This window comes from Pseudochaenichthys georgianus, chromosome 12, assembly GCF_902827115.2.
Source record: "Pseudochaenichthys georgianus chromosome 12, fPseGeo1.2, whole genome shotgun sequence".
Lineage (NCBI taxonomy): Eukaryota > Metazoa > Chordata > Actinopteri > Perciformes > Channichthyidae > Pseudochaenichthys > Pseudochaenichthys georgianus.
This window is the reverse complement of record NC_047514.1, coordinates 22456595-22470731: the sequence shown is the minus strand read 5'-3', so window position 1 is coordinate 22470731 and position 14137 is coordinate 22456595. Positions and strand designations below refer to the sequence as shown.

The 14137-nt window shown below is 45.7% G+C and overlaps 1 protein-coding gene across 9 annotated transcripts in view; it reads left to right on the top strand.

Annotated features, from left to right (window-relative positions):
* Positions 1-13826, top strand: part of mast4 (microtubule associated serine/threonine kinase family member 4) — an 86300-nt gene extending 72474 nt beyond the window's left edge. For all 9 annotated transcript variants that reach the window (XM_071205039.1, XM_071205038.1, XM_071205037.1 and 6 more), the window contains 15 exons: positions 98-306; positions 417-555; positions 1047-1179; positions 1269-1434; positions 3007-3108; positions 3769-3891; positions 4699-4808; positions 5837-5958; positions 6272-6480; positions 6942-7139; positions 7519-7745; positions 8818-8940; positions 9052-9188; positions 9624-9718; positions 9893-13826. In XM_071205039.1, the coding sequence (XP_071061140.1) occupies positions 98-306; positions 417-555; positions 1047-1179; positions 1269-1434; positions 3007-3108; positions 3769-3891; positions 4699-4808; positions 5837-5958; positions 6272-6480; positions 6942-7139; positions 7519-7745; positions 8818-8940; positions 9052-9188; positions 9624-9718; positions 9893-13629 (5830 nt within the window). In that variant the 3' untranslated portion in view covers positions 13630-13826. The remainder of the gene's footprint in view (positions 1-97; positions 307-416; positions 556-1046; positions 1180-1268; positions 1435-3006; positions 3109-3768; positions 3892-4698; positions 4809-5836; positions 5959-6271; positions 6481-6941; positions 7140-7518; positions 7746-8817; positions 8941-9051; positions 9189-9623; positions 9719-9892) is intronic.
* The last annotated feature ends 311 nt before the right edge of the window (positions 13827-14137 follow it).

The window sequence follows — 14137 nt, the reverse complement described above, 5'->3', positions numbered from 1 at the left end:
CAACATACTGCTTAAACATGTTTTAAGTTCAGACTTGATGATCAACTTCCGAAATGTCTCCTAGCTGAACTTTAAACCACTCCTAACTTTCCCACAGCGCTGTTTATCTGGTTCGTCACAAGGAAACGAAGCAGCGCTTTGCCATGAAGAAGATCAACAAGCAGAACCTGATTTTGAGGAATCAGATACAACAGGCCTTTGTGGAGCGAGACATACTTACCTTTGCAGAGAACCCTTTTGTGGTGTCCATGTACTGCTCCTTTGAGACCCGGCGGCACCTGTGCATGGTCATGGAGTACGTTGAAGGTCAGCAGAAAGGTTGCTTAGTGCAGTTTAAGTGCTGCAGCTGAAAGCACTTAGTTTGAACAACATCTCCTTTGTGTTCTCTTATAAAAGCACTGCATTTATCTCTAAAGGTGGAGACTGTGCCACTCTTCTGAAGAACATGGGTCCTCTGCCTGTGGACATGGCCAGGATGTATTTTGCAGAGACGGTGCTGGCACTGGAGTATCTCCACAACTATGGCATCGTCCACAGAGACCTCAAACCAGACAAGTGAGGCCTTGCACATTTTAGATATGAACCCTACAGAGATAGATTATTCATATCTGCATTTCACTTCAGCATTTTACTGACAGATATTTCCATCACAAGTTGGTGGATGTTAATGTGTCACTAATTTACATACATACAAATATATCATTATCAAATGAATAATGTTGCCTTATTAGTTCTTTAGGTTTTGGGAATTAAAGTACTTTTTCATATATTTTTTTACATTCTTTAAGTGAATTGATGAACGCAGGAATTTTACATTGTGGTATCACTTCTACCGTTACTAAAGTAAACAATATAATTACAATCAATATTTTTATATTCTAATGCTGTTTATATATTCTGATTACCCCGGAGTATAAGTGACCTGTGCACTTCTACATACTGCGATTATCACTGTGTGGAAGCTCAACTGCCTAAAGGTTTCCTAACTGTTGTATTTTTCCATCACATTCCTTGTAATCTTTACATTCTCTCTTGTTTCCTCGCAGCTTGCTGGTCACATCAATGGGACACATTAAACTGACAGATTTTGGGTTGTCCAAAGTCGGGCTGATGAGCATGACCACTAACCTGTATGAGGGACATATAGAGAAAGACGCCAGGGAGTTCTCTGATAAGCAGGTATATCTTATTTAATGTAAGTTTTGACAAAAGCTATTCTTCAAACCACATCTTGTTAAGAATATGTATTCATATTTAATTCTGTATAGGTGTGTGGAACGCCTGAGTATATTGCACCGGAGGTGATCCTGAGACAGGGCTACGGGAAGCCGGTGGACTGGTGGGCGATGGGCATCATCCTCTACGAGTTCCTGGTGGGCTGCGTGCCTTTCTTTGGAGACACACCGGAGGCGCTGTTCGGACAGGTCATCAGTGGTCAGTATTACTCCCTCTAAAATGTTATTAGTAGAGTTCCTGTGTGACATCTGTGAAGTGTATTAAACCTCACTAATAGATGCGTGTTGCTTAGTCCAACGCCGACAGCTTGTCTTGGACGCAAAACAAAGTTCCTTAATTGTTGATTTAATCAATCGAGCTTCTTTTAAAGAAAATGTTTACACTTCATTTATTGTTTTTTCCCACACATAACACAATAACAGGAGAAAATACAGATTACAAATGCAGGTGCTATATAAACAAAGAAATACAAAAAGATGACAAAACAATTATGACAAAACAATAATGATAATAACATAAAAATACCATTACAGTAATAGCAATGACAAAAATAAACCAAAATACACAATGACACGATAGGACAGAAACTCAAGCTCTTTATTTCCCTTAACCATTACATGACGTATTTTAATTACAATGCAAAGCATGACATTTCACTGAAGCAAAAACAAAACATCATTCTTTTAGTATTCTTCATTAAAGGACCACAGATGGAAATTAGCTATAATCTGGCATATTGCATCTCTTCTCTTTGCTGAGATTAATGTTTTTGTATGCATGGTCCTTCTATAAATAAATAAAATAAAGTTTGTACTTCATGATCAAAATAAACTATATGTATTCGTGCTTCATGCTTCCCTCACAGCATCTGGCTGTAAGAACATGAGGAGATATTCTCAATCAGATATGAATTAAACATTTACATAGTGACCACAAGGAATTAGTCCCTCGAGTTTTGTTAGCCAAACAGATGGCAGCAAGTGGATTTATCTTGACTTTAGACCACAAGTGCATTTTTTATAATTCTGATAATGTTGCTTGTTCTCATCTTGTAGTCTCATGGTGACAGCAACAGAGAGAAAATCTTAATCTTGAAAACAAGAGCTTTTATCTTGTCAGCGGTGTGGCTCAGATGAAGTGTATCATTCTGAGTCGTTGGATAAGGGCCTCTATCTGTGGCATGGAGATGAATGGCATGCCATGACTGATTTGCTATGCTCTCAATCAATCTGTACCCAGCCTCTGAGAGGGACTGTTAATTAAAGGCGCCAGAACACACTGAATGCATGGCACCGTGGCCTCGGGCCGCACTACATATGCATAGCTCCCCTCCCAAATTTGATTAAAATGGGGCCAAATGGTGCACAGAGCAGACAGTCAGAAGGGCACAGACAGGCTCCCCTTTCCATTTCATCCATGAGGCTTTTAGAAAAAAAGCACATTGTCTCATTTAACATTATGCCGACACCTCAGAACTGACTCTGATTTGTCTGACTTTGCTGGCGAAGTATTTCTTTAAAAGAGCACCTCAGAGCAGTTACATGAAAGTATAACATTCAATATAATAATTTTAAAACAATCTTACAACATACCTAAGGTTTGTTTTCATACTCCTAATGTTTTCATACATGTCAGAAACACCTCCTATGTATTTCCTGATCAAAGCTTGTTGCTTTCTATCTTTAAATAGTAGCCATTGAGGTTCATGGGCTTCTTGTATGTCACAGTATTTTACTTTCAAACTGATCGCATGCATTGTGTGTTTTCCAGATGTGATCAACTGGCCTGAGGGAGACGATGCCCCCCCGCCTGACTCCCAGGAGCTCATCACCTTGCTGCTCCGACAGAACCCTCTGGACCGGATGGGCGCAGGTACTGACACAAAGGGCGAAGAGAGATGTGGCGCAGCCAGTATCTTAGGATCAGAGAGGCGCGCAGCAGGCCTCCGTAAATGATCATGTGACCCTAGAGCCGCCTCTGCACCGCTCATAATTCCTAGTCACCGGGGAAGAAATTGAGGTCACCCCACAGCAGAGCAGTTTATCCTGTGGCCTCTTCACCTCGTCCTTCTGATCTATTGCAATGATTTCCCTGCCAGTGCATGAATCTAGTTCCATGCATGATCCGGCACTAAGAGTGTGCAGCTCTGTGGAGTGTTGAAAGATGCCATGAGCTGGGACAAAGGCATTCAGAGAGAGGGATGCACGTAGCATGTTCAACTGGGGGACAGCTGGACGCCTTGTTCGTCTAGAACCCCCCCCCCCCCTCCAGGCTGCCATTTACAAAGTCCCCTGCTACTCCACAAAAGGTCACGGCAGGAAATTGTCCTGCATAATTTACGGTCATGTTATCGGTTAGTCCTGCGACCACTAGGGAAAAGGAAAACATAGCGTTTTTGTTTTTTTCACGTCCTGTATCTCTCTGAGACACTCATTTTTAATTCCCAGTGTTTTCATCACAAGAAGTTTTAACGTCGTCTGTCCTTGAAATTGTATTTAAAGTAGTTATCATTTGTGCTTGTTTGATCTGTAGGTGGAGCTGCAGAAGTAAAGCAGAATACGTTTTTCAGTGACCTGGACTGGAACAGCCTGCTGAGGCAGAAGGCTGAGTTTATTCCTCAGCTGGAGTCTGAGGATGACACCAGCTACTTCGACAGTGAGTTTTCTCTTTCATGTGAACATAAACACCCTTAAATTCCCTTAAAGATCAAAGCAAGTGTCTGATACTAAATGATGTCAAATGTTCTATTACCATCATACAGTATTTATAAGTTGTTTATCTGTATTTTTGAATTAAACATGAATCATAAGTGCCAGATATTCATAACACATTTTTCTAACTGCTGATTTGTACCTCCAAAACCTAGAACATGATATTGCAAATAGAATAGATGCAAAAATAGTGAGTAATAAAATACTTTAATATTATCTTTATTAATTTTCTCATGTCTGTTTGCCATGTGATTAAAAACCTGCCAGAAAAACCGTCTTGTTTTAAAGAAAAAATATTGTAAATTGGCCTGGAACATCTATAGGCAGTGGTGGCGAAGTCGATAGGGACTCAGCTTGGCAACTGGAAGGTCACCAGTTCAAGTCCCGAAAGACCAAGTGCTACCGAGGTGTCCCTGAGCAAGGCACCGTTCCCTACACTGCTCCCCGGGCGCCGTTCAAAATGGCAGCACACTGCTCCTAACACTAGGATGGGTCAAATGCAGAGAAACAATTTCCCCACGAGGGATTAATAAAAGTCCATCTATAGTACAACTCACATGACACACCGACACATTGTAAATTAAATAAACAAATCCTCTGCTAAAAGTCTCTTTTAAAAAGAAACACAAGTTTCTGAAACATAGCCTGGGGTACAGTGATTATAATCCATGTTCTTATACTTAAATCGCCTTGAAGCACTCATTAAAACTATTAATAACTGAGTGACATCTGAACCTCCCATCGTCCCCAGCTCGCTCTGAGAGGTACCATCACCTCGAGACAGAAGAGGACGATACAAACGATGAAGACTTCAATGTGGAGCTGCGCCAGTTCTCCTCTTGTTCGCACCGATTCTCCAAGGTTTGTCCTCAATCCGCCCTCACATTTCTCACACCAACACACGTACACCATCATTACCTGCTGAGATGTTAGTAATGTAAATGAGTGGATGGACTCGTGTTTGCTCGTGAGAAAGTAAGTGTGAGCAAGTGGTAGTTCATATGAAAACGTGTGTCTAGAAAACACACCCGCTGCCCCTTTACCCCTAGAGCAGGTGTTCTCAAAGTTTTGATGAGTGAGAGCCAATTTAGGTACCCAATATTGGATTGAGGGCCGCCGAAGAAAAAACGGAACACAAAATAATTCCAAAACAAATCCTTTCTTTATTGTACTAACCAATTACCGCAACTCGCGAGATGCCTAGTTGCCATGCAACCAGTAGTCTAGCAAACTTTCCACAAGCTGTCATTCATAATTTAGGAATGACAACCCAGGGGGCGCAGTTTTACCATTCTTAAATTCCATTCTAATTCTTACTAGATACAACCATGAAGGATTAAAATAGAACGCATGCATTTCAGCGTGTCACATTAACTATCGCGGGCCGCCAGAAACATTTCCGAGGGCCGCCATTGGCCCGCGGGCCGCACTTTGAGAACCCCTGCCCTAGAGTATGAAACGTTGGCTTTGCATACATTTTCCGCCTGCAAATCAGATCTGTTTTTTTTCGTTTCGGTAATGTGGAACACAATACACAATACAGTCGTACAAGCTGGGAGTCATTGTTGTGCTGCATTGCAGTATGCCCCCTCTCACATCAACGCAGAGCATTACAGCGTCTCAGAAAGCAGCGGGGCTTCTCTGAGGAAGCGTTGAGCTACACTCAATGTTTTTCCCTCGACCGCACCTAGAACTCCAAGGTTGTAATTCATGGTGAAGTCTGTGTTAACGCCGACACTTATCTGCATCACATTTCCTGTAAATAATACTGCATTTGTTAATCAATCTGTGTATCTTAATCACTATCTGACAATGTGTGTTTTAAACACAATGTTGCCTTCACAGCCTGCATGTACTGAAGTGAGTTATTGCTTCTGTGTGGTTGTCAGGTTTACAGCAGCCTGGATTTGTCCCGTGGGCTCCTGGAGGAGAAGGGAGAGACGGAGGTGAAGAAGAGTGAGAGCCCACTGACAGTCGACTCTCTCAGCTGGACACCAGATTTTGCTGAAATGTATGTTTGAAACTCAAGTTCATTAAACTCATGCATAAACCGAATACAGGATGTAGCAGAGATGATGTAAGCAGTTAAGGCATAATGCTAGGATTAGAAAACCATATTACACGCAAGAAGAAAATACCTATTTGAATGAAATGGGAACCGTAAAATAACCAGTCACATGAATAGTGTGCTGGTATGGATTAGCTACTTAGCATAATCCTCATGTAAACCTAGCCAACACATATACAATACATTCCAACTACATTCAGCTCTTTCTGTTAGAATCTGTTCATCTCATTATAAATGTTTCTTCATTTCCCACCAGGCCCTCGCTCTCCCACTCCACAGACAGTCTGAATCCGGGTCTTCGCCCCAACGTGTTGCCAAAGTTTGCCATCTCAGCAGAGAGTGAAGCAGACGAGACCTCCGGCCTCGGTGACCCCAGCAAGAGCTCCATCTCCATCGGAGAGCTCCCGCAGGACGGGCCGGACGCCACCACTCCAGGCAGCACTCACAGTGGAGCCACGCTCTCTGGTACAACATTACACTGTGTGGAATTTCATAGTGTTTAAGTATCTTATTCTTCTGCCTGGTTTTCTTTTGATACAAATGTATAAGTTGTAAGATCTCTGAAACGATGAAACTACAGAATCAAAAATGGTCTTACATGTTCCTCATTTATCACTTAAAGCTACAGTTTGTTGCAATTTATGTATTTTTCACTTAAATAATCAGCCATTTAACCTCCTTTGAATCCATCATTTGCCTTGTTTAAGTTTCTGTATGGACAAATCAATCAAGATAGAGCGAAAATGCGCTCAAATAACAGACATGAGTTTAGTAAGAATTGTGTCATCTTACTCTTAAATAAATCAAATAAGCTGTAAGATTATTTCCTAAAATATCCAACAGTTGTTTCTAGAATGGCAATCATATCTTTAATCAAGGGAAGTACACGTTACCCTTACTCCATGCTCATCTTTTGTAATGAACAGGAAGTTTCTCAGAACATCTGGACCAGTTGACCCCCAGAGGTGAGGGGCTGCAGAGCCCCGACAGTACCAGCCACGCCTCCGCAGACCAGCCTCAGAACAACTCTCTGCGACCTGAGAGCGCTGCAGAGAAGACCGGCGCTGTGGCAAAAGTCCCAAAGTCTGTCTCCACCGGTGCCCTTTCCCTCATGATCCCCGGGGGTAAGGCGAAGAACACAAACAGATGTGCATGTGTTGACTGAAAATGTGATCATATAAAGGTTAAAGTATATCGGAGCAACAACGTGCCAAGAATCACAAAAAAGCCACGGACTTTGTACAAACAATGTGGAAAAGATGAAAGCAAACTCTAGAGATCTGTGTGAAATTGGCCCGGCAATACACCTGCCGTGAGTTTCATTACGGGAAAGTAAGCAGAAGCAAGAGGCCTTCACATCCCATTAGTTTCACCCTCAGCAGAGCAGCGTGAACCAGGCTCATGAGCTTTATAGACTCCCCTGACTCCAGGGCCCGCGAAGGTGTGATTGATTGAATGAAAGACACCGCTGCTCAGGTGGTGATTATCTTTCATTTTTTTCAGATACATTCGGGGTCTCTCCTCTGGCCAGCCCCCTCTCCCCGTACTCCCTCTCCTCGGACCCTTCCTCCAGAGACTCCTCTCCAAGCCGAGAAACCTCCCACCTTACGGCCCACCCGCGGCAGCCCATCGTCATCCACAGCTCAGGGAAGAAGTTCGGCTTCACACTGAGGGCCATTCGGGTGTATTCGTGTGACGGGGACATCTACACTGTCTACCACATGGTCTGGGTAAGGACTACGTCAGCCTGTAGTGAAAGTCCTAATCAATGATAAGTCAGTGAACTGTGAGGGTGCTTTCACGCTTAACCGGTTTGCTGCTGTTTAAACAACCTGTGATGCATCAGCATAGTTCATTTGGACAGGTGTGAAAGCTGTCAATCAAATAGTAGTGTATACCAGTGTTTCTCAAACTTGTTCACACCAAGGACCACTTGACCAATAAAAAAACACTCGCGGACCACCTAACTCCACAAATATCCAAAAACACATCGTTTATTTAGAACAGATTACAAATCGCCTGAAAATGGTACAAACAAGTGGCAACATGTGTGATGAAGGTGTTGCGCTGGGCTATATCATGCAATCGAAAGTGAAACTTAAGCTCCCTCCATTGTGGAGATATTCCTGCGAGAGTGCGGAAAACTTAAATAAATTAATTTATTTCAAATGTGAAATGTTACCAAGATACTCACGGACCACTAGGGGGCGCTCACGGATCACCAGTGGTCCGCGGACCACACTTTGAGAAGCACTGGTGTAGACCAAACAGACAAACTAAGACTGAATGAAATGAAGGGTCTTGGTCCACTCCTTTGGAACTGTGAGTATCTATATATGTAATATACTGTTGATAAAAATATTTTGAATGTGTACAATGTGAATAATGGAATTTGAAAGTGAACATTTGCTTAAACAGCACTTGTACAAATGAGTAGTAAAAGGTAGAAACCACACAGTAGCTATTCCTGTATTTGTACACAAAACACACAACATGCACCATTCTGTTTGTTGAGACAACAGCACACATGTGAGCACAGTCCACAGCAGAGTAGTCCCTAGACTTTGATTTCCCCCACATGGGTCCATGTAGCCATTATGATGCAGGATAGCAAATGCCAAAATCACACAATGTATAAACTTTCAGTGAATATCACTGGAGCTCTTTAGTTGCAATACGTGTGAACACAAACTGTGTTTTCTTTTGTCCCAAGCGAATGTGAAAATATACCTCAAACAACAAAATGACAGTAAGGAAATCTAGATTATGAAAGTAAATGTCTCTTATGTGTCTGTTAATCAGAATGTAGAAGATGGCGGGTGTGCACATAAAGCAGGACTCAAAGCTGGAGACCTCATCACTCACGTGAACGGAGAACCAGTTCACGGCCTCGTCCACACGGAAGTGGTGGAGCTCCTGCTCAAGGTACATGACGATGTGTTTTCTTCTTTAGTATCAGAAATTCAGTTTAAAAAAAACCCTCAACATTAAACATCTTGTTGACTTAACATATTATTATTATTCCTTCCCTTTCAGAGTGGTAGCAAAGTGACCATCTCCACTACCCCCTTTGAAAATACTTCAATAAAAACTGGTCCAGCCCGGAGGAACAGCTACAGGAGCAAAATGGTGAGATGCTCCAAGAAGCCCAAGAAGGAGAAGACACCAGAAAGGTACAACTCTTCGACTGACACTTTATATTTATTATCAAATATATGTTTTTTTCAAATTGTTATCACATGGTTTGAATCTCACGTGTAAAGTTATGATTACGTGTTTCTAAGTGAATGGTCGGATATCAACTGTGTAGACACTTTGATTCCTATTGGCCCCTAGGGGGCAGACGGATAACACTAGAGAGTATTTGAATGCAGAGCATTTTGCCTACAGGGTCAGAGAGAGCATTTCAAAGGATTCAAATGGACCGAGTGCAAAACGATTTATGAAACGCAAAAACAATGGACAATGGCACCACATTTTTCAAACCAGCCTTTGAAGTGAAAAAAAGTGAATGTTTAGTCATAATGTCTTTTGCATGTACATTTTTGCAAATTAATAAACTATAATAAATATATCCTGACTGATTTTCTTATTTTGCTTTCTTTCAGGCGCCGCTCCCTCTTCAGGCGTTTTGCCATGCAGCCCTCTCCTCTGCTGCACACAAGCCGCAGTTTCACCTCCCTCAACCACTCTCTGTCATCTGGTGAGTCTCCCTGGCTCCCCCAACCACAGTCTCTCCCCCGGTCCCCTAGTGCCATCTTCCGCCCCACACCAGACTTCCCCCAGTCAGGTGGAGATGTTGTCTGAGAATTGTAGTGTTATTATGATTTAATTTATTATATGACTGATATTCCTTTTTTCTTCTTCCAACTTCCAGGTGGCAACTCCTCCCAGAGCAGCTCTCCCAGCTCCAGCGCTCCGAACTCCCCCGCGGGGTCCGGGCACATCCGTCCCAGCACCCTCCACGGCCTCGGCCCCAAACTCCCGGTTCAAAGGCTTCGTCAGGGGCGCCGCAAGTCAGCCGGCAGCATCCCCCTTTCCCCTTTGGCTCGCACACCTTCACCGACACCTCAACCAACATCCCCTCAGCGCTCTCCCTCTCCCCTCCTCACTGGTCACCCTGTTGCCATTTCCAAATCAAACCAAGCCTTCCCAGCCAAGATACAATCCCCACCCACAATTGTACGACATATTGTGCGGCCAAAAAGTGCAGAGCCGCCTCGCTCTCCGCTGCTAAAACGTGTCCAGTCGGAGGAGAAGCTATCCCCCTCTTACTCCGGAGATAAGAAGCATCTATGCCCCAGAAAACACAGCCTGGAGGTGACCCAAGAGGAGGTGCCGGATGAGGAGCTGAGGCCCGGGGAGAGGGATTACACCGTCCTGCAGAGTGTGGAGGAAACAGCCAGTGAGCCTCTGTCTAGCACCCGTGTTCGACCTGTGGAGCAGGGCTGCTTAAAGAGGCCCGCCGGACGCAAGGTGGGTCGGCAGGAGTCTCTTGAAGAGCTCGACAAGGAGAAGCTGAAGTCCAAGATGGTTGCAAAGAGACAGGATTGGTCAGAAAGGAGGGAGTCTCTTCAGAAGCAGGACGCTCTGTGTGATTCTGACTCATCCCAGTGGTGCGGTGATGACAGGGAGGAGAGTTTTTTGGTCCGAAGCCACAACAAAACCCCGAGCAGCCCGGACTCTGGCCCTCTGGAGGTCAAAGCTGCTAGTACAACCTTAAAAGATGTGCTGTATAAAAAACTCAACACACGTGTCTCTGAGGGCCACGCTGAAACATCCAACGGCTGTGGTGACACTGACGGAGGACACAGATCAGCTCTGTGCTCGATTCACCCCGAGTGGCAGCATCCCAGGCAGGGGAAAGACAACATGAAGCCGGACAGACTGGACTTCAAAGCTCCCAACATGGAGTTCACCAGGAAGAGGCTGTCGTTTGAGGACAGAGAGGACTGCATGTGTCGGCTGTCCTCCGGCCTCCATGAGAACCTGCACTTTGGCTCCACCAGGTCCAAGAGCCTCCAGCTGGACACGGCCATGTGTCATGAACACATGAAGGCGGGACTAGGAAGCGTCCACTCCAGCCCTGAATGCCTGTCCCCTAAGCTTTTCTCCGGCAGAGGGGAGAGCGCCGTGGAAAAGCTCCAGCTCATCTCGGCAGAGTCTCCACTTCGAAAGACATCGTCTGAATACAAACTTGAAGGACGCCACGTCTCCTCTCTCAAACCTCTGGAGGGCACTCTGGATATCGGGCTGCTCTCAGGGCCCAGAGTCTCAAAAACAGAAAACTGTTTATCCAAGATGGCGGAGAACTCAAGCGAGACTGTTTCTTTGAGTCCAATTTGGCTCCAGACCCCTGCAGAAAGACAAACCCAACTGAAAACTACTGATAAGCTCAAGAGCCCCCTGGCTTGTTCCACAAGTCCTGAAGCCGTTTCTTCTCTAAACAGCTTAGTCGCCTCCAAAGATCAGTCGAAGAAGGCAGCCACGGAGGTGACCATCAGTGCAGGTTGGGAGAAAACACAGGAAAGAAACAGTGAACCACTTAAGGCTCAAAGCAGCCAAATGGAGGCCTCAAGTTTTCCTTTTAAACCAGAGAGCAAGACGGCTATGAAGTCCAGTTTACCGCCTCATGAACACAGAGGCCCTCGACACAGCTCCCACTTCTCCTCCTGTGGAAAAACACCCTCCATACGGGAAGTCAGCAATGAAGATCAGGAGGACGAAGCCGAGCAGGAGGAAGTCACACCGCAACACACCGACGGCTCCAGGACACTGCTCCCTTTGACTTCAGCAAAGCCGGAGGAAGACATCAAAGCCGTGAAGACTCCGGCCAGTGAACCGTTAGCTGCGTCGCTGCAGCAGAGTATAAACTGTGGTTTGGATACAGGTCAGCGTCCGGGCTGCGAGAAAAACACACCTATTGCGCAGAGCTCAAACGCGGCCTCTGAGGTGAATGCACAGAACAGCTCTCGCCTCCCAGAGAATGTGCTTTCACAACGGCAGCCATTGAACATCTGCTTTTCAAATAGAGAAGCGCAGGTTTCTATCACAACATCTGGTTCTGTGAAGGACGATAAAACGTGCAGTTCTAAATCAGAAGGTCAGGACTGCAAGGGAAGATCTGTGAGCCAGGACGGTGTCCAATATAACAGATCGGCTGTTAAAGAGCTTGGGGGAAAAGGCACTTCAGGTTTGAGTAAGGTCAACACATGCGTTGGACTTGCAAAAGTGGAGCAGAAGAGAGAAGTGAGTACAGTAAAGGCCCTCCCCTCATTACATAATGTTACAAAGAGCGTTAATGCTGTGGAGAGTAGTCGCATGTTGCTGCAGAGAAAAGAGAATCCCGTTCCACCAAAGAATAAAGGCAATGTGAAAGATTTAGAACCACCATCCAAAAGCTGTCCGGCTGAAAGAGCACAACACAAATCATCAGATTCGGAAAACTGCACCTCTAAAAAAGAAGAAACGGTTATCAGTGTAAAAGAAAACGCCACAAAACTAAAATCCCCGGCAACTGCAAATGAAAATGTTTTGATTCCCAAGAGTAAGTCCAGGCCTGACCCGCAGCCTGACCCGCAGCCTGCACCGCAGCTTGCACCGCAGCCTGCACCGCAGCTTGCACCGCAGCCTGACCCACAGCCTGCACCGCAGCTTGCACCGCAGCTTGCACCGCAGCTTGCACCGCAGCCTGCACCGCAGCCTGCACCGCAGCTTGCACCGCAGCTTGCACCGCAGCTTGCACCGCAGCTTGCACCGCAGCTTGCACCGCAGCTTGCACCGCAGCCTGCACCGCACACCGCTGTGAAGACAGACACACACACGCTGGAAGTGAAACATCACAGCACAGCTCCTCCTGCTCCAGCGGTCAGGGGCAGTCAAAGCTCAAAGCAGAGAGATCTGTCTAAAGAATCTGCGCTCTCCACTTCAAACAATCAAGTAACTCATAAACCGAAAGAAGCCGCGGTGCCAAGCGAGCAGGAAGAGTCGGTGCAGCGGTCTCCAGCGGACGCGAAGCAAAAAGAAACCCATTCCAAAAGCTCTGCAGCAAAAGAGATCCCAGAATCAAAGCCAACATCTCCCCCTTCTAAAACTCTCCCTTCATCGTCAGCTCTAAAGACCCCCGCAGCTCCACCACCAGTTATTAAACAGAGTCTTGATGCCAAACACAAAGACCCCTCACCCAAAAAACAAGCTTCAGCCGTTAGACACCATCATGGCGCCAAAGCAAAAGAAGTAGCTTCCCCTCTTTCCCAGCCCGACCCTCCACCAGTGCTGCCCAAACCTGCAGTGAGGAAAGACATGCTGATCAGCGGAGGCCGGGTCTCCATCTGTGCCCCCCAGGAAAGTGCCATCAAGGCATCAAGAGAAGGCCCCAAGTCTGAAACGCTCAAACCGGACAGTCCCAAGGGCCCGGATACCAGAAACACCCCCCCTGAGAAACTGGGGCCCTCCAGCAAAAAGGAGCAGGCTGAGAGGAAGAAAAAAGAGCCGGTTCAAGAGCCTGCGCAGAAAAACTCGAAAAGAGACGCCTCCCGAGCGGCCGCCTCGGACAGAGACACGGGCAGGAAGCAGCCGAAGGAGTCGCCGCGGCTTTCTAACAACAACAAATAAACAAAGGGACGTTAAAATAGCAGCCGCTTCAGAAAATCTAGATGTAATGAAAAGTTAGAAAGAGGTTTGTGCGAACATCATCATGCCTTCTTTTGTTTTGAGGACCGGGCAAGCTGTTACACGTGTGTGTGTGTGTGTGTGTGTGTGTGTGTGTGTGTGTGTGTGTGTGTGTGTGTGTGTGTGTGTGTGTGTGTGTGTGTGTGTGTGTGTGTGTGTGTGTGTGTGTGTGTGTGTGTGTGTGTGTGTGTGTGTGTGTGTGTGTGTGTGTGTGTGTGTGTGTGTGTGTGTGTGTGTGTGTGTGTGTGTGTGTGTGTGTGTGTGTGTGTGTGTGTGTGTGTGTGTGTGAGAGATCAGCATGTCGGGGGCAGCAGGGACGAGCCGTAGAGAGGTCGTTCTGTAAAGTCAGTGCCATACAGTACATGATTTTTGCACTCTTACTTCTGGACTCGTTTCATGCAGTACACCACACCCTTTGCTCAGCAGTTGTATCACGATTGTTTCCGTTTGT